At 53.1% G+C, this 25,749-nt stretch overlaps 1 protein-coding gene across 1 annotated transcript in view; it reads left to right on the plus strand.

The window, feature by feature from the left end:
* Window positions 1-24,814, plus strand: part of LOC137307845 (collagen alpha-1(V) chain-like) — an 86,584-nt gene extending 61,770 nt beyond the window's left edge. The window contains exons 36-44 of the mRNA XM_067976931.1: window positions 1,438-1,545; window positions 2,961-3,014; window positions 4,773-4,808; window positions 6,879-6,932; window positions 8,241-8,511; window positions 13,762-13,874; window positions 15,321-15,389; window positions 17,519-17,752; window positions 24,661-24,814. Coding sequence (XP_067833032.1) covers window positions 1,438-1,545; window positions 2,961-3,014; window positions 4,773-4,808; window positions 6,879-6,932; window positions 8,241-8,511; window positions 13,762-13,874; window positions 15,321-15,389; window positions 17,519-17,752; window positions 24,661-24,807 — 1,086 coding nt within the window. The 3' untranslated portion in view covers window positions 24,808-24,814. The remainder of the gene's footprint in view (window positions 1-1,437; window positions 1,546-2,960; window positions 3,015-4,772; window positions 4,809-6,878; window positions 6,933-8,240; window positions 8,512-13,761; window positions 13,875-15,320; window positions 15,390-17,518; window positions 17,753-24,660) is intronic.
* Window positions 24,815-25,749: the final 935 nt, after the last annotated feature.

Raw genomic sequence — 25,749 nt, forward strand, 5'->3', positions numbered from 1 at the left:
TGGTCATGGACCAGGAAGTACCAGCAAGTATCTGGAATGTCAGCTCATTCCACGGCGATTGGTGTGATCTCGAGGAATCAGCACGGCGTCCCCTCAAAAACCGGGCTGAGGGTCCAAAACGCAGCAATGCTGCCACCTCTTGACACTGGATGTGCGGCAAATGCCCTGTGAGGTAATTTGACACATTCTACGTGTGATCAACAACAACTTGCATTTATATAGCGCCTTTAACAAAGTAAGACGTCCCAAGGCGCTTCACAGGAGAGATTATCAGACAAATACGGAGATTTTAGAACAGGTGCTCAAAAGTTTGGTCAAAGAGATAGGTTTTAAGCAGTGTCTGAAAGAAGGAGAGAGAGGTGGAGAGACGGAGATGTTTAGGGAGAGAATTCCATAGCTTAGGGCCTAGCCAAACACGGCCACCAATGGTGGAGCGATTAAAATCGGGGGTACATAAGATGCTAGAATTTAAGGAGCGGAGAGATCTCGGAGGGTTGTAGGGCTGGAGGAGGTTACAGAGACAGGGAGCAGGGGCGAGGCCATGGAGGGATTTGAACACAAGGATAACAATTTTAAAATGGAGGCATTGCCGGACCGGGAGCCGATGTATCTGAGTCTATGTTTGTCCCTCTCTGGTCCCTGTATCTGTGTCTATGTTTGTCCCTCTCTGGTGCCTCTATCTGTGTCTATGTTTGTCCCTCTCTGGTCCCTGTATCTTGGTCTATGTTTGTCCCTCTCTGGTCCCTGTATCTGAGTCTATGTTTGTCCCTCTCTGGTCCCTGTATCTGTGTCTATGTTTGTCCCTCTCTGGTCCCTGTATCTTGGTCTATGTTTGTCCCTCTCTGGGCCCTCTATCTGGGTCTATGTTTGTCCCTCTCTGGGCCCTCTATCTGTGTCTATGTTTGTCCCTCTCTGGGCCCTCTATCTGTGTCTATGTTTGTCCCTCTCTGGTCCCTGTATCTGTGTCTATGTTTGTCCCTCTCTGGGCCCTCTATCTGGGTCTATGTTTGTCCCTCTCTGGTCCCTGTATCTGAGTCTATGTTTGTCCCTTTCTGGGCCCTCTATCTGTGTCTATGTTTGTCCCTCTCTGGTCCCTGTATCTGTGTCTATGTTTGTCCCTCTCTGGGCCCTCTATCTGGGTCTATGTTTGTCCCTCTCTGGGCCCTCTATCTGTGTCTATGTTTGTCCCTCTCTGGTCCCTGTATCTGTGTCTATGTTTGTCCCTCTCTGGGCCCTCTATCTGGGTCTATGTTTGTCCCTCTCTGGGCCCTGTATCTGTGTCTATGTTTGTTCCCCTCTGGTCCCTCTATCTGGGTCTTCGTTTGACCCTGTGTGAATCATATATTTGTCGTTCTGCAGTTCTGTATTGACCAGTTTGTGATGCTACTTTTACTCCCTTTAATTTCACATGTTCACCCCTCTGTGTTTCTGTTTCAGGGTCACCCTGGTCTCATTGGATTAATTGGACCTCCAGGAGAGCAGGGAGAGAAGGGAGACCGAGGTCTCCAGGGTCCTCAGGGAATAGAAGGTCATAAAGGAGACAATGTAATTACCCACATTCTCCAGGGTTCAAAACTGGCACCAGTTTCCTGCAGCATTTTAGTAACAGTATTTATTACCGTGTCTGTGTTGTGCTATTACAGAATGAAATCGTTACAGCTCCCCGAAGGTCCCAGGTTCAATCCTGGTCTGCGCTGTGTCAGCTGGTATCAGCCACTTGGCCTCAGTGCCGCTGGGCAAGGGTGGAGTGAAATTGCTTGTTGAGTGTGTGTGGGCCTTGGATCCATGGTGGGCTGCGATACCTCGACACTCACTCAGCTCTCACAGGAAGAACGGCCATTTGCTTGAGTTCCTGAATGACTGTCAACTCTTGTGTGAAGGTGTCGGTCCCTCGCGGGGTCGGGGTCCCTCGCAGGGTCGGGGTCCCTCGCGGGGTCGGTCCCTCGCGGGGTCGGTCCCTCGCGGGGTCGGTCCCTCGCGGGGTCGGGGTCCCTCGTGGGGTCGGAGTCTGTCGTGGGTTCGGTCCCTCGCAGGGTCGGGGTCCCTCGCGGGGTCGGTCCCTCGCGGGGTCGGTCCCTCGCGGGGTCGGTCCCTCGCGGGGTCGGGGTCCCTCGTGGGGTCGGAGTCTGTCGTGGGTTCGGTCCCTCGTGGGGTCGGGGTCCCTCGTGAGGTCGGTCCCTCGTGGGGTCGGGGTCCCTCGTGGGGTCGGTCCCTCGTGGTGTTGCGTTTTTACAATGTTAGACTAAGTGTTCTACTATTAGAGCAGTATGCTGTGACTGTGTTACGCTGCAGCATTGGACTATTTACAGTGTTTAGAGTATTACAGTGTGAGGCTATTACACCAAAACACTATTAGCTTTAGACAAGTTTGATACTTGTATATACTGGTTGGTTCTGGGAGACATTTAAAGACATGGAAAGAGAGGCTTACAGACAACTTGGGAGATGTACAGAACAAAAATGAGAGCAACACAGAGAGTGACAGTGAGTGTGAGTGACAGTGAGTGTAAGTGATGGAGGGGGGGAATGATGGAGGGAGAGAATGATGGAGGAAGGGAGTGATGGAGGGATAGAGGGAGGGAGTGACGGAGGGACGGAAGGAGGGAGTGACGGAGGGACGGAAGGAGGGAGTGACGGAGGGAGGGAATGACGGAGGGAGGGAGTGACGGAGGGACAGAGGGAGTGAGTGAGTGACAGATAGCAAGAGAGTGAGTGACAGACAGAGAGGGAGTGAGTGACGGACAGACAGACAGACAGACAGAGAGAGAGAGACACATACACACACACAGAACCAAGTGCAGAAAAAGGGAGACAGAAAGAATAGAAATTGAGAGAGAAGCAGAGAAACATTTTTCCATGAGCCCCACCACAGGGATCACCAAGTTACCTAAAGCAGTAAAGAGCTTCCCTCGTGCTCAATGGCGTGTTTATTTTTCACTTTTTCTTCTCCTTGACCCTAGGGTATTTCTGGTGGGAGTGGCCCTTCGGGTCCTTCAGGTCCTCCTGGTTTACCGGTAAGTTTAACCACCGCTCGGAGATAACGCTGTTTAATGGCACTGAGCTCAAGAGCATCACCGTACCCGGCAGTAACTTAGCCCGGCAGTAACTTACCTCCTCCCACCCTACTTCATCTCACCCTATCAGGTTAGTCTCAGCTTAGATTCTGCCGAGACTTGCCCTGGTCCAGTGGGCCTGGGTCCCCAGGATCAAACTGCTGATACTTTAGGTACCAGCTGGCAACCTCAGTCAGAGGGGATATTGGATGGTTGCCGTGGGAAATGGGAAAACGCCTCTCTGCTGCTGGAGGGGGCACTCTTCTAAAATTGGGGCTGGGGCACATTGTTGAGACAGTGTAGAGGGAGCTTTACTCTGCATCTAACCCTGTACCTGCCCTGGGAGTGTTTGATGGGACAGTGTAGAGGGAGCTTTACTCTGTATCTAACCCGTGCTGTACCTGCCCTGGGAGTGTTTGATGGGACAGTGTAGAGGGAGCTTTACTCTGTATCTAACCCATGCTGTACCTGCCCTGGGAGTGTTTGATGGGACAGTGTAGAGGGAGCTTTACTCTGTATCTAACCCGTGCTGTACCTGCCCTGGGAGTGTTTGATGGGACAGTGTAGAGCGAGCTTTACGCTGTATCTAACCCGTGCTGTACCTGCCCTGGGAGTGTTTGATGGGACAGTGTAGAGGGAGCTTTACTCTGTATCTAACCCGTGCTGTACCTGCCCTGGGAGTGTTTGATGGGACAGTGTAGAGGGAGCTTTACGCTGTATCTAACCCGTGCTGTACCTGCCCTGGGAGTGTTTGATGGGACAGTGTAGAGGGAGCTTTACTCTGTATCTAACCCGTGCTGTACCTGCCCTGGGAGTGTTTGATGGGACAGTGTAGAGGGAGCTTTACTCTGTATCTAACCCGTGCTGTACCTGCCCTGGGAGTGTTTGATGGGACAGTGTGGAGGGAGCTTCACTCTGTATCTAACCCGTGCTGTACCTGCCCTGGGAGTGTTTGATGGGACAGTGTAGAGGGAGCTTCACTCTGTATCTAACCCGTGCTGTACCTGCCCTGGGAGTGTTTGATGAGACAGTGTAGAGGGAGCTTTACTCTGTCTCTGACCTGCGCTATACCTGCCCTGGGCGCGTTTGACAGGACAGTGTAGAGGGAGCTTTACTCTGTATCTAACCCGTGCTGTTCCTGCCCTGGGAGTGTTTGATGGGACAGTGTAGAGGGAGCTTTACTCTGTCTCTAATCTATGCTGTTCCTGCCCTGGGAGTGTTTGATACTGACACGAGCGGTCGATTGTCCTGTTCCTGCCTCCGAGGCTGTCGGTTTGCCCGGGAGCCTTGAGTACAGGGACATTGGACAGAGAGTTCATGTCCACAAGGGAGCCTGCCCGATTCCCCGACATTCCCTGTGCCCAGGTGATCCAATATCCACAGGAACAGGAGAACCTGCCGCGGGTACACGAAATGGAAGTGTGTTTCGTTCCCCTGCACCGATATCCCTTCACCTCTTTGTGAAAGTTTCTACCTGGAGAAGCACAAACTTGACAAGAAACATGGAGGTTGTCTCCTACCTGCTGATACAGAGGCGTCAGTATTTCTAAACCTAGGTACACGTGGTGATGTCATCCACGATGCAATGGTCCATATTGGAGTTCCTTCAGTTGGTGCTGCTGCGCCCTTTAAAGTGCGGGACTTTGCTGACGGGCAGGCACTCAAACTTTCACTGCAGTCTCCCTCACTTTGTGTTCCTTTTCTCTCCTCCTCTTCCAGGGTCCCGCTGGTCCGAAAGGTTCGAAAGGTTCTATGGTGAGTCGACCCTCTTCACAGTTACATCCTGAGCCAGTTGTTGAAAGCAAAACGCGATCGCAGATCTAGAGGACGCAAACGGAAAAGGAGAGTTTCTTGTTTGGGGAAGAATGTTTCCCTCCACGGAATACTGGACTCCCAGGAGAAGCAATCAGTTGATATTGCGTCAATGAAGCTCTTTGAAAAAAAAGAGATGGGTGAACGAGACTGAGGGTTTGTAGTGAGAAGTGTAGATGGAGACGATCGTGTACTCGATAGATCACTTCAGTAAAGTACTGAGGGAGGTGCTGCACTGTCAAAGGTGCCGTCTTTCGGGTGAGACGTTAAACCGAGGCCCCGTCTCCCCTCTCAGGTGTTCGTAAAAGATCCCATGACACTATTTCGAAGAAGAGCAGGGGAGTTCTCCCCAGTGTCCTGGCCAATATTTATCCCTCAACCAACATCTAAAACACATGGTCATCACCTCATTGCTGTTAATGGGATCTTGCTGTGCACAAATTGGCTGCCGCATTTCCAACATTACAACAGTGATCACACTTCAGAAGTACTTCATTGGCTGTAAAGCGCTTTGAGACGTCCTGAGGTCGTGAAAGGCGCTATATCAATGCAAGTCTTTCATGATCACAATGGTTCCAGTTCATTCAGGGGCCATGGGAATGTGATCTGTGGATTGCGGCTTGCCGAGATTGGGCAGTGTTGTTTCTAATGTTAAGACTGTTGCCCCGGAGTTTTCACCAAAGTTAACTGCTGTCACTCACCTCGCTTGGAGTATTAAGCAGGCTGGGGGGAGCCCATGATGTGCGAATTGTACATGATCTATTGGAGAAAGTAGCCGAATGGCCTTTTGCTCATTCAGGCTTCCCTCTTGTGTCTCATATGGATGTATTCGCCCAATAAATTCATTGGCTCCACTCTCCCCTCACATTCAGAAGAATCCATCCAAAGCTTCAACGTTCGCGGGAGGCTCACATGTCACTTTGAGCAGGGATTGGAGTTATACCGTGAACTCGCAGCTGCGTGAGGCTGGCCTTTGTGGGTGGTGCGGGCGAGGCAGGGGAGAGGAAGAGAGGGGAAGGGTTCTCAAACTGCCTGGTTTTCATCTGCTCGGGAGCCAGATGGGAACCGTCCCTGCTGAGTTACACTGCGATGTCCCCCTTTTTATCCGTGCAAGAGCAGTGGGCGTGACCACAGCCTGGGTCTGGGTGAGGGTGAGTTTTGGGAGGTAATCGACACGGGACTCTCTCACCGCTCGTTGAGATGAGTTTCACTCGTGCTCAGGCACGCTGCCGCACGAATCACTCTGCAGAGGAATCTCGGTGCCGAGACTCGGGAATGAGGTTTCCGATGATGCCGGAGCGTCTTGGCGTCCAGTTCCTGCAGGAGGGTTCTCCCGATCCCTCGCCGTTTTCTCAGGGCTTTCCACCGGGGTTACGCCGGGAGATCGGGAGGACGCCCTGGTCCTGGTTCTGTCAGTTTCTGAGGGGCGGGCGCTCGACTAAACGATACTTGTAACGTGTTTGTGTGAAACTCATTCACCCGGGTTCACACGTTCGTTGAAATGGGGAGCAGAGGCACTTCAGGTGCAAGTGTTGACCAAAATGTTCCAACTATGACAGCACCTCAGCCCCAACGTTGAAGAGCAGTATTGTACGACCAAGGGAGCGCTTATTAAAGGGAGAGTGACCCACTGTTCTCCTCCTCCATCTCTTGCCTTTGTTTTCTCCAAGATCTCTGCACTCCTCCAATTCTGGCCTCTTGTGCATCCCTGATTTTAATCGCTGCACCATTGGCGGCCGTGCCTTCAGCTACATGGGCCCTAAGCTCTGGAATTCCCTCCCTAAACCTCTCCGCCTCTCTCTCCTCCTTTAAGACGCCCTTTCAAACCTACCAGTTTGACCAAGCTTTTGGTCACCTGTCCTAATATCTCCTTATGTGGCTCGGTGTCAAATTTTGTTTGATAATCACTCCTGTGTGGCGTCTTGGGACGTTTTACTGCATTAAAGGGGCTATATAAATGCAAGTTGTTGCTGTTATGTTTAAATGTGTCTTCTCTCCCTCTGATTTATACAGGGTAATGCTGGTCCAAAAGGCGAGCGAGGTGTTCCTGGTCCTCCTGGTATTCCTGTAAGTCGGACTTTCTTACGTTCTCTGCCCTTTCACTCCTACACATGAAGACAGTGCCGTAGTAGATAGCTGTTGCGATGAGGTTTGACCCAGCTGAGAGAATCTGGGGAGAGGCGTAGTCTCCGATGGGTCGGACCGTCTCCTGGTGCAAAGGTAGACGTCAGGATGGCCACTTTTCTCCGCTGTGTCGTACTCTCCAATTATCCATTCCCACCTCGTCCGGGGCTGCCCACCTACCTCCGGTGAGGACAAAGAGCAGAAATCTACAGTTTCCAGACAGCCTTTCCTGTATAGAAGTGAGATTGGGGCAGGCTGGTACAGTGGGTGAGACACTGTCGTTTCAGTTCACGGCTCTGGGTTCAAATCCAGCCCAGAATGATCTGATGAAAATCTCCTTCCAGAGACCAGCAACTCACTCAGAGATGCCACAAAGACGGCTGATTCTAAAAATAGATATTTCACTAGCGCAATTAAGAATGCTGCACAAACTCAACTGGGACAGTGTAGAGGGAGCTTTACTCTGTATCTAACCCGTGCTGTACCTGCCCTGGGAGCGTTTGATGGGACAGTGTAGAGGGAGCTTTACTCTGTATCTAACCCGTGCTGTACCTGCCCTGGGAGCGTTTGATGGGACAGTGTAGAGGGAGCTTTACTCTGTATCTAACCCGTGCTGTACCTGCCCTGGGAATGTTTGATGGGACAGTGTAGAGGGAGCTTTACTCTGTATCTAACCCGTGCTGTACCTGCCCTGGGAGTGTTTGATGGGACAGTGTAGAGGGAGCTTTACTCTGTATCTAACCCGTGCTGTACCTGCCCTGGGAGTGTTTGATGGGACAGTGTAGAGGAAGCGAATTTTTGTCTCCGTATTACAGGAAAGAGGTAGAATTATTGGGGTCCAGTGGATGGATATGAGGCTGTTCCCCGAAGTTAGAAGGCTGAGTTATGCGGAAAGATCATCCGCCCCGGGACTTGTCTCTCTGGTTCGTAGCATGATTGGGGGGCGGTGGAGAGCTTGACAGTGGTCTGGAGAACTTGGATCTAAGAAAGTTGTCCCCTGTTGGGCAAAGGATTCAAGGAGGAGGGCAGGGGGTTAGGGTGGCACAGTTAAAAGTATCGGGTACCAAAGACAGAGGGCTGCCTTCGAGCGAGGATCTGTGCTGGGAGTGCCGGGTCGCTGATTAACTCTCAGATCCCTCTCGTGCTATCGATGCTCTGGGCATCTCCTCAGGGTTTCGAGGGGACAAGTCCGCCCACCAATTGTCACCTGCCGCCCACGTCGCTATCTCTTCACCGTCTCGTCTTCCTCAGGGTCCCTCAGGCGAAGTCATTCAACCACTGCCCATCCAGAGGCGCAAGAAGAGCAAGCGATCGGTGCCCATCGATGGAAGCCAGATCATGTCGGACGAGCTGATGATGGGAGACCAGATTCTCGACTATGCCGATGGAATGGAGGAGATATTCGGATCCCTGAACTCGCTGAAAGTGGAGATCGAGCAGATGAAACACCCCATCGGAACAAAGGAAAATCCAGCCCGTACCTGCAGGGACCTGCAGCTCTGCCATGAAGACTACAAGGATGGTGAGTACCCGTGAAATAATAAATCTCACTGTCCTGTTGGGCAGGTTCACCCGGCCTGAAACGGAAGGCGGTGGGACAGCACAGCCACTCCACCAAGTTCACACTTCCGTCCCTGGGAATCACAGGCAGTGGGTGACTGAGAGTCTTAGGACTCACGGAGACTGGGACTCACGGAGACTGGGACTCACGGAGACTGGGACTCACGGAGACTGGGACTCACGGAGACTGGGACTCGTGGAGACTGGGACTCACGGAGACCGGGACTCGTGGAGACTGGGACTCGTGGAGACTGGGACTCGTGGAGACTGGGACTCACGGAGACTGGGACTCGTGGAGACTGGGACTCGTGGAGACTGGGACTCGTGGAGACTGGGACTCACGGAGACTGGGACACACATACTCTGGGACACGCAGACTCTGGGACTCACGGACTCTGGGACTCACATACTCTGGGACTCACGGAGACTGGGACTCGTGGAGACTGGGACTCGTGGAGACTGGGACTCACGGAGACTGGGACTCGTGGAGACTGGGACTCACGGAGACTGGGACACGCAGACTCTGGGACACGCAGACTCTGGGACTCACGGACTCTGGGACTCACATACTCTGGGACTCACGGAGACTGGGACTCACGGAGACTGGGACTCACGGAGACTGGGACTCACGGACTCTGGGACACACATACTCTGGGACTCACGGAGACTGGGACACGCAGACTCTGGGACTCACGGACTCTGGGACTCACGGACTCTGGGACTCACGGAGACTGGGACTCACGGAGACTGGGACTCACGGAGACTGGGACTCACGGACTCACGGAGACTGGGACTCACGGAGACTGGGACTCACGGACTCTGGGACTCACGGAGACTGGGACTCACGGAGACTGGGACTCACGGACTCTGGGACTCACGGAGACTGGGACTCACGGAGACTGGGACTCACGGAGACTGGGACTCACGGAGACTGGGACTCACGGACTCTGGGACTCACGGAGACTGGGACTCACGGAGACTGGGACTCACGGACTCTGGGACTCACGGAGACTGGGACTCACGGAGACTGGGACTCACGGAGACTGGGACTCACGGACTCTGGGACTCACGGAGACTGGGACTCACGGAGACTGGGACTCACGGACTCTGGGACTCACGGAATCTGGGACTCACGGAGACTGGGACTCACGGAGACTGGGACTCACGGAGACTGGGACTCACGGAGACTGGGACACACGGACTCTGGGACTCACGGAGACTGGGACTCACGGAGACTGGGACACACGGACTCTGGGACTCACGGAGACTGGGACTCACGGAGACTGGGACTCACGGAGACTGGGACACACGGACTCTGGGACTCACGGAGACTGGGACTCACGGAGACTGGGACACACGGACTCTGGGACTCACGGACTCTGGGACTCACGGAGACTGGGACTCACGGAGACTGGGACTCGTGGAGACTGGGACTCGTGGAGACTGGGACTCACGGACTCTGGGACACGCAGACTCTGGGACTCACGGAGATTGGGACTCACGGACTCACGGAGACTGGGACTCACGGACTCACGGAGACTGGGACTCACGGACTCACGGAGACTGGGACTCACGGAGACTGGGACTCACGGACTCTGGGACTCACGGACTCTGGGACTCACGGACTCTGGGACACGCAGACTCTGGGACTCACGGAGACTGGGACTCACGGACTCACGGAGACTGGGACTCGTGGAGACTGGGACTCACGGACTCTAGGACTCACGGACTCACGGAGACTGGGACTCACGGAGACTGGGACTCACGGACTCTGGGACACGCAGACTCTGGGACTCACGGACTCTGAGACTCACGGACTCTGGGACTCACGGACTCACGGAGACTGGGACTCACGGACTCTGGGACACGCAGACTCTGGGACTCACGGAGACTGGGACTCACGGACTCTGGGACTCACGGAGACTGGGACTCGTGGAGACTGGGACTCACGGAGACTGGGACTCACGGACTCTGGGACTCACGGAGACTGGGACTCACGGAGACTGGGACTCACGGAGACTGGGACTCATGGACTCTGGGACTCACGGAGACTGGGACTCACGGAGACTGGGACTCACGGAGACTGGGACTCACGGAGACTGGGACTCACGGAGACTGGGACTCATGGACTCTGGGACTCACGGAGACTGGGACTCACGGAGACTGGGACTCACGGAGACTGGGACTCACGGAGACTGGGACTCACGGACTCTGGGACTCACGGACTCTGGGACACACGGACTCTGGAACTCACGGACTCTGGGACTCACGGACTCTGGGACACACGGACTCTGGGACACACGGAGACTGGGACTCACGGACTCTGGGACTCACGGACTCTGGGACTTATTGCCTCGGTTGGGTTAGTCTCAGGACTGCCTGTAATCAGAACTCATTGGGATAGATTTTGACTTTGGAATCAACGGAAATAAACATCGGGAGTGATATAAAACGGGCTGCCAATCCGCTATCACCCGCTTTACGCTGTCGCACAAAGTCAAGATCTACCCCATTGACTCGTGGACGCGTGGACTCTGGGACTCGTGGACTCTGGGACTCCTTGCCTCAGTTGGAGCTGAGCTGGATCTGGCCCTCATTGAGAGTGAAGTGCTCTGATCCTAGTGATGAGGGTAACCTGATAGCATCTGCCTTTTACTGTTGAGGTCACATTGGCGATCCCTCGGGAAAGCACTTAAAGTGCCAGCCTGGATTATGGGCTCAAACCACTGACGGTGGATAAGCAATGGTGAACATTTAAAGAAATAATTCATAATTCTCAACGAATATACATTCCCTTGAGGAATAAAAACTCCACAGAAAAGTGATCCAACCGTGGCTGACTAGAGAAGTTAAGGATAGTATTAGATTAAAAGAAGGTGCTTACAATGTTGCCTGAGGATTGGGAGGGTTTTAGAAATCAGCAAAGGATGACCAAGAAATTGATAAAGAGGGAGAAAGTTTAATATGAGAGTAAAGTAGCAAGAAATATAAAAACAGATTGTAAAGAGCTTCTACAAGTATGTAAAAAGGAAGAGAGCAGCGAAAGTAAACGTGGGTCCCTTAGAGGCAGAGACAGGAGAAATTATAATGGGGAATAAGGAAATGACAGAGACGTTAAACAAATATTTTGTATCTGTCTTCACAGTGGAAGACACAAAAAAATACCAGAAATAGTGAGGAACCAAAGGTCTAATGAGAGTGAGGAACTTAAAGTAATTAATATTAGTAAAGAAAAAGTACTGGAGAAATTAATGGGACTAAAATCTGATAAATCCCCTAGACCTGATAGTCTACACCCTAGGGATTTAAAAGAGGTGGCTGTAGAGATAGTGGATGCATTGGTTTTGATCATCCAGAATTCCCTAGATTCTAAAACGCTCCCCGTGGATTGGAAAGTAGCAAATGTAACCCCACTATTCAAGAAAAGAGGGAGAGAGAAAACAGGGAACTACAGGCCAGTTAGCCTGACATTAGTCGTAGGGAAAATGCTAGAATCTATTACTAAGGACGAAGTTACAGGGCACTTAGAAAATCATATTATGATTAGGCAGAGTCAACATGGTTTTATGAAAGGGAAATCGTGTTTGAACATTCTATTAGAGTTTTTGAGGGTGTAACTAGCAGGGTGGATAATGGGGAACCAGTAGATGTAGTATATTTAGATTTTCAAAAGGCATTCGATAAGGTGCCACATAAAAGATTGTTACACAAGATTAGGGCCCATGGGATTGGAGGTAATATATTAGCATGGATAGAGGATTGGTAAAGGGACAGAAAAAAGGAGAGTAAAAATAAACGGGTCACTTTTGGGTTGGCAGGCTGCAATTAGTGGGTTACCGCAAGGATCACTGCTTGGGCCTCAGCTGTTTGCAATGTATATCAATGACTTAGATGAGGGGACCAAGTGTAATGTATCCAAGTTTGCTTATGATACAAAGCTAGGTGGGAGAGTAAGCTGTGAGGAGTCTGCAAAGGAATATGGACAGATTAATTGAATGGGCGAGAAGGTAGCAGATGGAGTATAATGTGTGGAAATGTGAAATTATCCACTTTGGTAGGAAGAATAGAAAAGCAGAATATTTTTTTGAAAGGTGAGAGACTAAGAAATGTTGGTGTTCAGAGGGATTTAGGTGTCCTTGTACATGAATCACAGAAAGTTAACACAAAGGCACAGCAGGCAATTTGGAAGGCAAATGGTATGTTGGCCTTTATTGCAAGGGGGTTGGAATATAAGAGTAAGGAGGTCTTGCTGCAATTATATAGGGCTCTGGCGAGACCACCTGGAGTATTGTGTACAGTTCCCATGTCCTTACCTAAGGACGGATATACCTGCCTTAGAGGCAGTTCAATGAAGGTTCACTAGATTGATTCCTGGGATGAGAGGGTTGTCCTATGAGGAGAGATTGAGTAGAATGGGCCTATACTCTCTGGAGTTTAGAAGAATGAGAGGTGATCTCATTGAAAGATATAAAATTCTTAGAGGGCGTGACAGGGTCGTTGCTGAGAGGCTGGTTCCTCTGGCTGTTTTCCGCTGGAGAATCCAGAACTAGGGGTCATAGTCTCAGGATAAGGGGTCAGCTATTTATGACTGAGATGAGGAAAAGTTTCTTCACTCAGAGGGTTGTGAATCTTTGGAATTCTCTACCCCAGAGGGCTGTGGGTGCTCAGTCGTTGAGTATTTTCAAGACTGAGATCGATAGATTTTTGGACACTAATGGAATCAAGGGATATGGGGAATGGGCGGGAAAGTGGAGTTGAGGTTGAAGATCAGCCATGATCTTATTGTAAGGAGTCGCTCAACACCAGGTTATAGTCCAACAGCTTTATTTGAAATCACAAGCTTTCGGAGCTTTGCTCCTTCATCAGGTGCAGTGCACAAGCTGTTGGACTATAACCTGGTGTTTTGCGACTCCTTACATTTGTCCACCCCAGTCCATCACCGGCATCTCCACATCATGATCTTATTGAACAGCGGAGCAGGCTCGAGGGGCCGTATGAGCTACTCCTGCTCCTGTTTCTTGTATTCTTAACCATCACTACCAAAAACAGATTGACTGACCATTTGTCTTCTGTGGCTGTTTGTGGGACCTTACTGTGTGCAAAATGGCTGCCTGGTCTGTCCACAGTGATTGTCTCCAGGTTTTTCTGTCTCCAGGGTTCTTTAATTGGATGTGGTTTTTACACTGTGTTCTCTCCCTCCTCCTCCCCTCAGGTGAATATTGGATTGACCCGAACCAGGGCTGCTCAGCCGATTCCTTCAGGGTTTACTGCAACTTCACAGCTGGTGGAGAGACCTGCCTCTTCCCAGACAAGAAATCCCAAGGGGTGAGTGAAGACTCTGCATCATCCTGGACAAATCTCGGTCCATCACACGCACACGTACACGTACACAAACACACGTACACAAACAAACATACACATACCTCCACAAGTACACACACACACGTACACAGATACACGTACACACACACAGACGCACATGTACACATATAAAAACATACACGTGCACACACTTAAACACATACATGTACACACACATGTACGCCTACACATGCACATGCACACACTCACACATACACGCGTATACACACACACACACACACACACATGTGTACACAAAATTATGGGTCAAAATCCTGGAATTCTGTACCTAACAGCACTGTGGGAGAACCTTCACCACATGGACTGCAGCGGTTCAAGAAGGCGGCTCACCACCACCTTCTCAAGGGCAATTAGGGATGGGCAATAAATGCCGGCCTCGCCAGCGACGCCCACATCCCATGAATGAGTTTTTAAAAATGCATATGCACATGCACGTGCGCACACACGTACTCAAACACACACAAAAGCATACACATATATACAGGTACGCACATGCACACACACATGTAAACACACACATGTATTCAAACACACATTAACACACATGTGCGCACACACATGAACACACACACATACATTCATGTACACACACATATTTACACACACGCACACAGGAATGCGCGCACACAGGTGCGCAGGCACACACACACCAAGTCACGCCCACGAGCACACAGCAAACACACACGTCCACATGTACACCAACACATACCCAGACACACGCCTACACATGCCCACCCACAAACGTGCCCACGCCCACCAACACAAGCACATGCCCACCAACACACATGCACATTCACACACCCACTCACACCAACGCACACACCCACTCACACCAACGCACACACCCACTCACACCAACGCACACACCCACTCACACCAACGCACACACCCACTCACACCAACGCACACACCCACTCACACCAACGCACACACCCACTCACACCAACGCACACACCCACTCACACCAACGCACACACCCACTCACACCAACGCACACACCCACTCACACCAACACACATGTCCACTCATGCCAACACACGCGGACATGCACACACCGACACACGCGTCCACACACACCAACACACAAGCACATGCCCCCGCAGAAAACAGACACACCAACACACACACCCACTCACACCAACACACAAGCACATGCCCCCGCAGAAAACAGACACACCAACACACACACACACACACACACACTTTCTCTTTCTCACTCTTTCTCTTTCTCTCCCTCTCTCTCTCTCGCTCTCTTACCCACAATCTGGTACCATGTGGTTCATGGGGAATACTGGGTGGGGAATCCTCACACTTGTACTGTTGGTTCTGACTCTGACTGAGACTTTGAAAGTCCATCAGACTGCCTCACTTTCTGATTGTGATCTCCAGGTGAAGATGTCCTCGTGGAACAACGAGTACCCTGGGGCCTGGTTCAGTGAGTTCAAACGAGGGGCACAGGTAAGGAATGGGAACTAAGCGGGGCAGGTGAGGGAGACCGGGCCACAGTGGTATGTGTATGTACATGTGTGGATATGTTTATATGTGTGCGTGATGTGTGTGTATGTAATGGGCATCTGGGTGAGGTAGGAGAGGTCACATCAAGACAACCAAACCACGGGGATGAATTAATCATCAGGACAAGAGGACGGCAGCATAGAAAATCATAAGATGAACACCCAAGGCCCAATTTTACACATCAATCAGAATATTAAATCCCGGACCTGGGTCCAGCCTGTTACCCCATTGGCCCCATTATTTCCTCTCTTTAATCAGATCCCGGAGGTCCTGTTCCAATCTAACGTTAGTTTCATTCATTTTCTAACTGACGCGTTCAATGGTGAACTTATTTTCCTCATTTTGTTTGTCCTCAATTTCAAATCTATTTACCTGGAAAGTGTGGCTTCTGATAGGCGAGCAGCACTCTCACCTCGGGGTCAGGAGGTCGTGGGATCAAACCTCACCCCCGGATTGCTGACATTACAGTCAGGTCTGAGGGAGTGTAGTGCTGAGGGAGTGTAGTGCTGAGGGAGTGTAGTGCTGAGGGAGTCCTATTTTGTCTGAGGGAGTGCAGTACTGAGGGAGTCCAGTATTGTCTGAGGGAGTGCAGTACTGAGGGAGTCCTGTATTGTTTGAGGGAGTGCAGTACTGAGGGAGTCCTGTATTGTCTGAGGGAGTGCAGTACTGAGGGAGTCCTGTATTGTTTGAGGGAGTGCAGTACTGAGGGAGTCCTGTATTGTTTGAGGGAGTGCAGTACTGAGGGAGTCCTGTATTGTTTGAGGGAGTGCAGTACTGAGGGAGTCCTGTATTGTCTGAGGGAGTGCAGTACTGAGGGAGTCCTGTATTGTTTGAGGGAGTGCAGTACTGAGGGAGTCCTGTATTGTCTGAGGGAGTGCAGTACTGAGGGAGTCCTGTATTGTTTGAGGGAGTGCAGTACTGAGGGAGTCCTGTATTGTTTGAGGGAGTGCAGTACTGAGGGAGTCCTGTATTGTCTGAGGGAGTGCAGTACTGAGGGAGTCTTATATTGTTTGAGGGAGTCCTGGATTGTTTGAGGGAGTGCAGTACTGAGGGAGTCCTGTATTGTCTGAGGGAGTACAGTACTGAGGGAGTCCTGTATTGTCTGAGGGAGTACAGTACTGAGGGAGTCCTGTATTGTCTGAGGGAGTACAGTACTGAGGGAGTCCTGTATTGTCTGAGGGAGTGTAGTACTGAGGGAGTCCTGTATTGTCTGAGGGAGTGTAGTACTGAGGGAGTCCTGTATTGTCTGAGGGAGTGCAGTACTGAGGGAGTCCTGTATTGTCTGAGGGAGTACAGTACTGAGGGAGTCCTGTATTGTCTGAGGGAGTACAGTACTGAGGGAGTCCTGTATTGTTTGAGGGAGTACAGTACTGAGGGAGTCCTGTATTGTCTGAGGGAGTGTAGTACTGAGGGAGTCCTGTATTGTCTGAGGGAGTGCAGTACTGAGGGAGTCCTGTATTGTCTGAGGGAGTGCAGTACTGAGGGAGTCCTGTATTGTCTGAGGGAGTGCAGTACTGAGGGAGTCCTGTATTGTCTGAGGGAGTGCAGTACTGAGGGAGTCCTGTATTGTCTGAGGGAGTGCAGTACTGAGGGAGTCCTGTATTGTCTGAGGGAGTGCAGTACTGAGGGAGTCCTGTATTGTCTGAGGGAGTGCAGTACTGAGGGAGTCCTGTATTGTTTGAGGGAGTGCAGTACTGAGGGAGTCCTGTATTGTCTGAGGGAGTACAGTACTGAGGGAGTCCTGTATTGTCTGAGGGAGTGCAGTACTGAGGGAGTCCTGTATTGTCTGAGGGAGTACAGTACTGAGGGAGTCCTGTATTGTCTGAGGGAGTGCAGTACTGAGGGAGCCCTGTATTGTCTGAGGGAGTGCAGTACTGAGGGAGTCCTGTATTGTCTGAGGGAGTGCAGTACTGAGGGAGTCCTGTATTGTCTGAGGGAGTACAGTACTGAGGGAGTCCTGTATTGTTTGAGGGAGTGCAGTACTGAGGGAGTCGAGTGATTTGAGACATCCTGAGGTGGTGAAAGGCTTGATGTAAATCCAAGTTCTTTCTTTCCCACACCCTCTCCTCCAGCTCTCCTACGTGGACTCTGACAGTAACCCCATCGGCGTTGTCCAGATGACCTTCTTGCGACTGTTGAGCGTGGCAGCCCGCCAAAACTTCACCTATCACTGCCACCGCTCAGTCGCCTGGTACCAGCTGGCAGCCGACAACTACGACAAAGCCATGCGCTTCCTGGGCTCCAACGACGAGGAGATGTCATTCGACAACAACCCCTACATCAAGGCCATTGTGGACGGCTGTGCGGTCAGTCTCTGCTCTTTCCCGAGTAACGCTCTCCTGTTTGTCTGTAGAACATTGTTACGGAATGTGAAATGAATTTGGGCAGGTTCCGCATTGAGTGCGTGGCCAGGGAATGAACCTGTCCCGTTTTCACCAACAAACTGACACTGGGAGTGTTTGATGGGACAGTGTAGAGGGAGCTTTACTCTGTATCTAACCCGTGCTGTACCTGCCCTGGGAGTGTTTGATGGGACAGTGTAGAGGGAGCTTTACTCTGTATCTAACCCGTGCTGTACCTGCCCTGGGAGTGTTTGATGGGACAGTGTAGAGGGATCTTTACTCTGTATCTAACCCGTGCTGTACCTGCCCTGGGAGTGTTTGATGGGACAGTGTAGAGGGAGCTTTACTCTGTATCTAACCCGTGCTGTACCTGCCCTGAGAGTGTTTGATGGGACAGTGTAGAGGGGGCTTTACTCTGTATCTAACCCGTGCTGTACCTGCCCTGGGAGTGTTTGATGGGACAGTGTAGAGGGAGCTTTACTCTGTATCTAACCCGTGCTGTACCTGCCCTGGGAGTGTTTGATGGGACAGTGTGGAGGGAGCTTTACTCTGTATCTAACCCGTGCTGTACCTGCCCTGGGAGTGTTTGATGGGACAGTGTAGAGGGAGCTTTACTCTGTATCTAACCCGTGCTGTACCTGCCCTGGGAGTGTTTGATGGGACAGTGTAGAGGGAGCTTTACTCTGTATCTAACCCGTGCTGCACCTGCCCTGGGAGTGTTTGATGGGACAGTGTAGAGGGAGCTTTACTCTGTATCTAACCCGTGCTGTACCTGACCTGGACGTATTCGGTGATGACCCCGATCTCCCATCGTGCAGTCTGATCACTCAACATGATGTGTACAGAATATCCGCGAAATGTAGAAAGGTTTCACCGTCTAACACATGAAGAGCAGAAGGTCCATGGACACGAATCCAAACTGGATTCCCCGTCACAGGGGCCTGGGTTACAAAAGGGCGAATGAGCCAGGGGTTTCCTTCTGATCGCTATGCAGTCAATCACTGCTGGAAAGTGTGGGCACTGAGGGAGGAGTGGATCGGGCTGGGCTACGGTCATCGTAGAAAGTGGGCACTGAGGGAGGAGAGGATCGGGCTGGGCTATGGTCATCGTAGAAAGTGGGCACTGGGGGAGGAGAGGATCGGGCTGGGCTACGGTCATCGCAGAAAGTGGGCACTGAGGGAGGAGAGGATCGGGCTGGGCTACGGTCATCGTAGAAAGTGGGCACTGAGGGAGGAGAGGATCGGGCTGGGCTACGGTCATCGTAGAAAGTGGGCACTGAGGGAGGATAGGATCGGGCTGGGCTACGGTCATCGTAGAAAGTGGGCACTGGGGGAGGATAGAATCGGGCTGGGCTATGGTCATCGCAGAAAGTGGGCACTGGGGGAGGATAGGATCGGGCTGGGCTACGGTCATCGTAGAAAGTGGGCACTGAGGGAGGAGAGGATCGGGCTGGGCTACGGTCATCGTAGAAAGTGGGCACTGAGGGAGGATAGGATCGGGCTGGGCTACGGTCATTGTAGATAGTGGGCACTGGGGGAGGAGAGGATCGGGCTGGGCTACGGTCATCGTAGAAAGTGGGCACTGAGGGAGGAGAGGATCGGGCTGGGCTACGGTCATCGTAGAAAGTGGGCACTGGGGGAGGATAGGATCGGGCTGGGCTATGGTCATCGCAGAAAGTGGGCACTGGGGGAGGAGAGGATCGGGCTGGGCTACGGTCATCGTAGAAAGTGGGCACTGGGGGAGGAGAGGATCGGGCTGGGCTACGGTCATCGTAGAAAGTGGGCACTGAGGGAGGAGAGGATCGGGCTGGGCTACGGTCATCGCAGAAAGTGGGCACTGAGGGAGGAGAGGATCGGGCTGGGCTACGGTCATCGTAGAAAGTGGGCACTGAGGGAGGAGAGGATCGGGCTGGGCTATGGTCATCGTAGAAAGTGGGCACTGGGGGAGGATAGGATCGGGCTGGGCTATGGTCATCGCAGAAAGTGGGCACTGGGGGAGGAGAGGATCGGGCTGGGCTACGGTCATCGTAGAAAGTGGGCACTGGGGGAGGAGAGGATCGGGCTGGGCTACGGTCATCGCAGAAAGTGGGCACTGGGGGAGGATAGGATCGGGCTGGGCTACGGTCATCGTAGAAAGTGGGCACTGGGGGAGGAGTGGATCGGGCTGGGCTACGGTCATCGTAGAAAGTGGGCAGTGGGGGAGGATAGGATCAGGCTGGGCTACGGTCATCGTAGAAAGTGGGCACTGGGGGAGGAGTGGATCGGGCTGGGCTACGGTCATCGCAGAAAGTGGGCACTGGGGGAGGAGAGGATCGGGCTGGGCTACGGTCATCGTAGAAAGTGGGCACTGGGGGAGGAGTGGATCGGGCTGGGCTACAGTCATCGTAGAAAGTGGGCACTGGGGGAGGAGAGGATCGGGCTGGGCTACGGTCATCGCAGAAAGTGGGCAGTGGGGGAGGAGAGGATCGGGCTGGGCTACGGTCATCGCAGATAGTGGGCACTGAGGGAGGAGAGGATCGGGCTGGGCTACGGTCATCGTAGAAAGTGGGCACTTAGGGAGGAGAGGATCGGGCTGGGCTACGGTCATCGCAGAAAGTGGGCAGTGGGGGAGGAGAGGATCGGGCTGGGCTACGGTCATCGCAGAAAGTGGGCAGTGGGGGAGGAGAGCATCGGGCTGGGCTACGGTCATCGTAGAAAGTGGGCACTGGGGGAGGAGTGGATCGGGCTGGGCTATGGTCATCGCAGAAAGTGGGCACTTAGGGAGGAGAGGATCGGGCTGGGCTACGGTCATCGCAGAAAGTGGGCACTTAGGGAGGAGAGGATCGGGCTGGGCTACGGTCATCGTAGAAAGTGGGCACTGAGGGAGGAGAGGATCGGGCTGGGCTATGGTCATCGCAGAAAGTGGGCACTTAGGGAGGAGAGGATCGGGCTGGGCTATGGTCATCGCAGAAAGTGGGCACTGGGGGAGGAGAGGATCGGGCTGGGCTACGGTCATCGTAGAAAGTGGGCACTTAGGGAGGAGAGGATCGGGCTGGGCTACGGTCATCGTAGAAAGTGGGCACTGAAGGAGGAGAGGATCGGGCTGGGCTACGGTCATCGCAGAAAGTGGGCACTTAGGGAGGAGAGGATCGGGCTGGGCTACGGTCATCGTAGAAAGTGGGCACTGGGGGAGGAGAGGATCGGGCTGGGCTACGGTCATCGTAGAAAGTGGGCACTGAGGGAGGAGAGGATCAGGCTGGGCTACGGTCATCGTAGAAAGTGGGCACTGGGGGAGGAGAGGATCGGGCTGGGCTACGGTCATCGTAGAAAGTGGGCACTGAGGGAGGAGAGGATCGGGCTGGGCTCTGGTCATCGTAGATAGTGGGCACTGAGGGAGGAGAGGATCGGGCTGGGCTACGGTCATCGTAGAAAGTGGGCACTGAGGGAGGAGAGGATCGGGCTGGGCTCTGGTCATCGTAGATAGTGGGCACTGAGGGAGGAGAGCATCGGGCTGGGCTACGGTCATCGTAGAAAGTGGGCACTGGGGGAGGATAGGATCGGGCTGGGCTACGGTCATCGTAGAAAGTGGGCACTTAGGGAGGAGAGGATCGGGCTGGGCTACGGTCATCGCAGAAAGTGGGCACTTAGGGAGGAGAGGATCGGGCTGGGCTACGGTCATCGTAGAAAGTGGGCACTTAGGGAGGAGTGGATCGGGCTGGGCTACGGTCATCGCAGAAAGTGGGCACTTAGGGAGGAGAGGATCGGGCTGGGCTACGGTCATCGCAGAAAGTGGGCACTGGGGGAGGATAGGATCGGGCTGGGCTACGGTCATCGTAGAAAGTGGGCACTTAGGGAGGAGAGCATCGGGCTGGGCTACGGTCATCGTAGAAAGTGGGCACTTAGGGAGGAGAGGATCGGGCTGGGCTACGGTCATCGTAGAAAGTGGGCACTGGGGGAGGATAGGATCGGGCTGGGCTACGGTCATCGTAGAAAGTGGGCACTTAGGGAGGAGAGCATCAGGCTGGGCTACGGTCATCGTAGAAAGTGGGCACTTAGGGAGGAGAGGATCGGGCTGGGCTACGGTCATCGTAGAAAGTGGGCACTTAGGGAGGAGAGCATCGGGCTGGGCTACGGTCATCGTAGAAAGTGGGCACTTAGGGAGGAGAGGATCGGGCTGGGCTACGGTCATCGTAGAAAGTGGGCACTGGGGGAGGAGAGGATCGGGCTGGGCTACGGTCATCGTAGAAAGTGGGCACTGAGGGAGGAGAGGATCGGGCTGGGCTACGGTCATCGTAGATAGTGGGCACTGAGGGAGGAGAGGATCAGGCTGGGCTACGGTCATCGTAGAAAGTGGGCACTTAGGGAGGAGAGGATCGGGCTGGGCTACGGTCATCGTAGAAAGTGGGCACTGGGGGAGGAGAGGATCGGGCTGGGCTACAGTCATCGTAGAAAGTGGGCACTGAGGGAGGAGAGGATCGGGCTGGGCTACGGTCATCGTAGAAAGTGGGCACTGGGGGAGGAGAGGATCGGGCTGGGCTACGGTCATCGTAGAAAGTGGGCACTGGGGGAGGAGAGGATCGGGCTGGGCTACGGTCATCGTAGAAAGTGGGCACTGAGGGAGGAGAGGATCAGGCTGGGCTACGGTCATCGTAGAAAGTGGGCACTTAGGGAGGAGAGGATCGGGCTGGGCTACGGTCATCGTAGAAAGTGGGCACTGGGGGAGGAGAGGATTGGGCTGGGCTACGGTCATCGTAGAAAGTGGGCACTGAGGGAGGAGAGGATCGGGCTGGGCTACGGTCATCGTAGAAAGTGGGCACTGAGGGAGGAGAGGATCGGGCTGGGCTACGGTCATCGTAGAAAGTGGGCACTGGGGGAGGATAGGATCGGGCTGGGCTACGGTCATCGTAGAAAGTGGGCACTGAGGGAGGAGAGGATCGGGCTGGGCTACGGTCATCGTAGAAAGTGGGCACTGGGGGAGGATAGGATCGGGCTGGGCTACGGTCATCGTAGAAAGTGGGCACTGAGGGAGGAGAGGATCGGGCTGGGCTACGGTCATCGTAGATAGTGGGCACTGAGGGAGGAGAGGATTGGGCTGGGCTATGGTCATCGTAGAAAGTGGGCACTGGGGGAGGAGAGGATTGGGCTCGACTACGGTCATCGTAGAAAGTGGGCACTGAGGGAGGAGAGGATTGGGCTGGGCTACGGTCATCGTAGAAAGTGGGCACTGAAGGAGGAGAGGATTGGGCTGGGCTACGGTCATCGTAGAAAGTGGGCACTGGGGGAGGAGAGGATTGGGCTGGGCTACGGTCATCGTAGAAAGTGGGCACTGGGGGAGGAGAGGATTGGGCTGGGCTACGGTCATCGTAGATAGTGGGCACTGAGGGAGGAGAGGATCGGGCTGGGCTACGGTCATCGTCGAAAGTGGGCACTGAAGGAGGAGAGGATTGGGCTGGGCTACGGTCATCGTAGATAGTGGGCACTGAGGGAGGAGAGGATTGGGCTGGGCTACGGTCATCGTAGAAAGTGGATACTGAGGCGAGGTGCAAGAGAGTCACCGTGGAAACGGGGCCTACTTTATCGTAATAAAATTCTCCACCTTCTCGAGAGAAAGGTAGAAACTGGAGAGTAATCCTGGGGGGAGAGAAAGGGAGGGGGAAACTGGAGAGTAATCCTGGGGGAGAGAAAGGGAGGGGGAAACTGGAGATTAATCCTGGGGGGAGAGAAAGGGAGGGGGAAACTGGAGAGTAATCCTGGGGGAGAGAAAGGGAGGGGGAAACTGGAGAGTAATCCTGGGGGAGAGAAAGGGAGGGGGAAACTGGAGATTAATCCTGGGGGGAGAGAAAGGGAGGGGGAAACTGGAGAGTAATCCTGGGGGAGAGAAAGGGAGGGGGAAACTGGAGATTAATCCTGGGGGGAGAGAAAGGGAGGGGGAAACTGGAGAGTAATCCTGGGGGAGAGAAAGGGAGGGGGAAACTGGAGATTAATCCTGGGGGGAGAGAAAGGGAGGGGGAAACTGGAGAGTAATCCTGGGGGAGAGAAAGGGAGGGGGAAACTGGAGATTAATCCTGGGGGGAGAGAAAGGGAGGGGGAAACTGGAGAGTAATCCTGGGGGAGAGAAAGGGAGGGGGAAACTGGAGAGTAATCCTGGGGGGAGAGAAAGGGAGGGGGAAACTGGAGAGTAATCCTGGGGGGGAGAGAAAGGGAGGGGGAAACTGGAGATTAATCCTGGGGGGAGAGAAAGGGAGGGGGAAACTGGAGATTAATCCTGGGGGGAGAGAAAGGGAGGGGGAAACTGGAGATTAATCCTGGGGGGAGAGAAAGGGAGGGGGAAACTGGAGATTAATCCTGGGGGGAGAGAAAGGGAGGGGGAAACTGGAGATTAATCCTGGGGGGAGAGAAAGGGAGGGGGAAACTGGAGAGTAATCCTGGGGGAGAGAAAGGGAGGGGGAAACTGGAGAGTAATCCTGGGGGGAGAGAAAGGGAGGGGGAAACTGGAGATTAATCCTGGGGGGGAGAGAAAGGGAGGGGGAAACTGGAGATTAATCCTGGGGGGAGAGAAAGGGAGGGGGAAACTGGAGATTAATCCTTGGGGGAGAGAAAGGGAGGGGGAAACTGGAGAGTAATCCTGGGGGGAGAGAAAGGGAGGGGGAAACTGGAGATTAATCCTGGGGGGGAGAGAAAGGGAGGGGGAAACTGGAGATTAATCCTGGGGGGAGAGAAAGGGAGGGGGAAACTGGAGAGTAATCCTGGGGGGAGGGGGAACCTGGAGATAATACCTGGAGTGACAGAAAAGCTAAACACAGGTGGAGTGCGGTTGATGTGGGGATGATCTTGTTTAGTGTCTGACTCCTGTGCGGCCCCACTAACTCCCCGTCTCCTTGTGTCCCGGCCCAGGTGAGGAAGGGCAATGACAAAACGGTGCTGGAGATCAACACTCCTCAGGTGGAGCAGATGCCGTTCGTCGACGTGCTGTTCACCGACTTTGCCGAACCCAACCAAAAGTTTGGATTCGATGTGGGACCCGTCTGCTTCCAGGGCTAAAAAAAACCCCCTTCTCCCCCACCTCACCACGACCAGCGTCACTATCACCGCCACTGACCCCTTTCGCCCACTCCCTCACCCCCTTATCCATAGCTGTCGTACGACCAAGCAACGCCTCGGGAAAAGAGAGAAAACCTCAGCGAGCAACTTGCCATGACGACTGTGTTCTCCGACCTGAAGACCCTCAGAGAACAGTTACATGTTTGTGTGAAGAACAAAGTGTTGAAAAATATATATCAATTTGTCTACTGCTTTCCCCCTCCGCTGTCCCTTTAAGACTTGTTTCCCTCCGCACTGTCCCTTTAAGACCCGTTTGCCTCCCTCCCCTCTCATACTGTCCCTTTAAGGCACGCTTCTCTCCCCCTCCCTGTACTTTCCCTTTAAGACCCGTTTCCCACCCCCTCCCTATACTGTCCCTTTAAGACCCGTTTCCCACCGCCTCCCCCGTACTGTCCCTTTGAGACCAGTTTCCCTCCTCCCCATATTGTCCCTTTAAAACCTGTTTCCCTCCCTCACCTCTGGTACTGTCGCTTTAAGACCAGTGTCCCTCCCCCGTACTATCACTTTAAGAGCAGTTTCCCTCCCCCGGTATAGTCCCTTTAAGAACCGTTTCCCTCCACCCCGTACTGGCCCTTTAAGGCCCCTTTCCCTGCGGTGATAGCGGCCTGGTATGACGTCGGTGTTTTTCTTGTTTAAGGAAAGCGGCAAAAAGAGAAATGTGTTTTTTTTATTAAAAATGTTCTCCATAGATTGTAATATAAAACCACAACAGAGAGAGAGACGATTTTATTTAATTCGCAAACCTGCCGTAAATTGAACCAAACAGCAAATAAAAAGATGAATGAAGTCTGTGAAGCTTTACTAGTAAATATGGTGCTCCAAAAAATTGTATTTACTCTCCTTTAAAAAAAAGGTGCTCAGAGTGTTATTATATGTTTGTAA

Source organism: Heptranchias perlo, unplaced genomic scaffold, assembly GCF_035084215.1.
Source record: "Heptranchias perlo isolate sHepPer1 unplaced genomic scaffold, sHepPer1.hap1 HAP1_SCAFFOLD_113, whole genome shotgun sequence".
NCBI lineage: Eukaryota > Metazoa > Chordata > Chondrichthyes > Hexanchiformes > Hexanchidae > Heptranchias > Heptranchias perlo.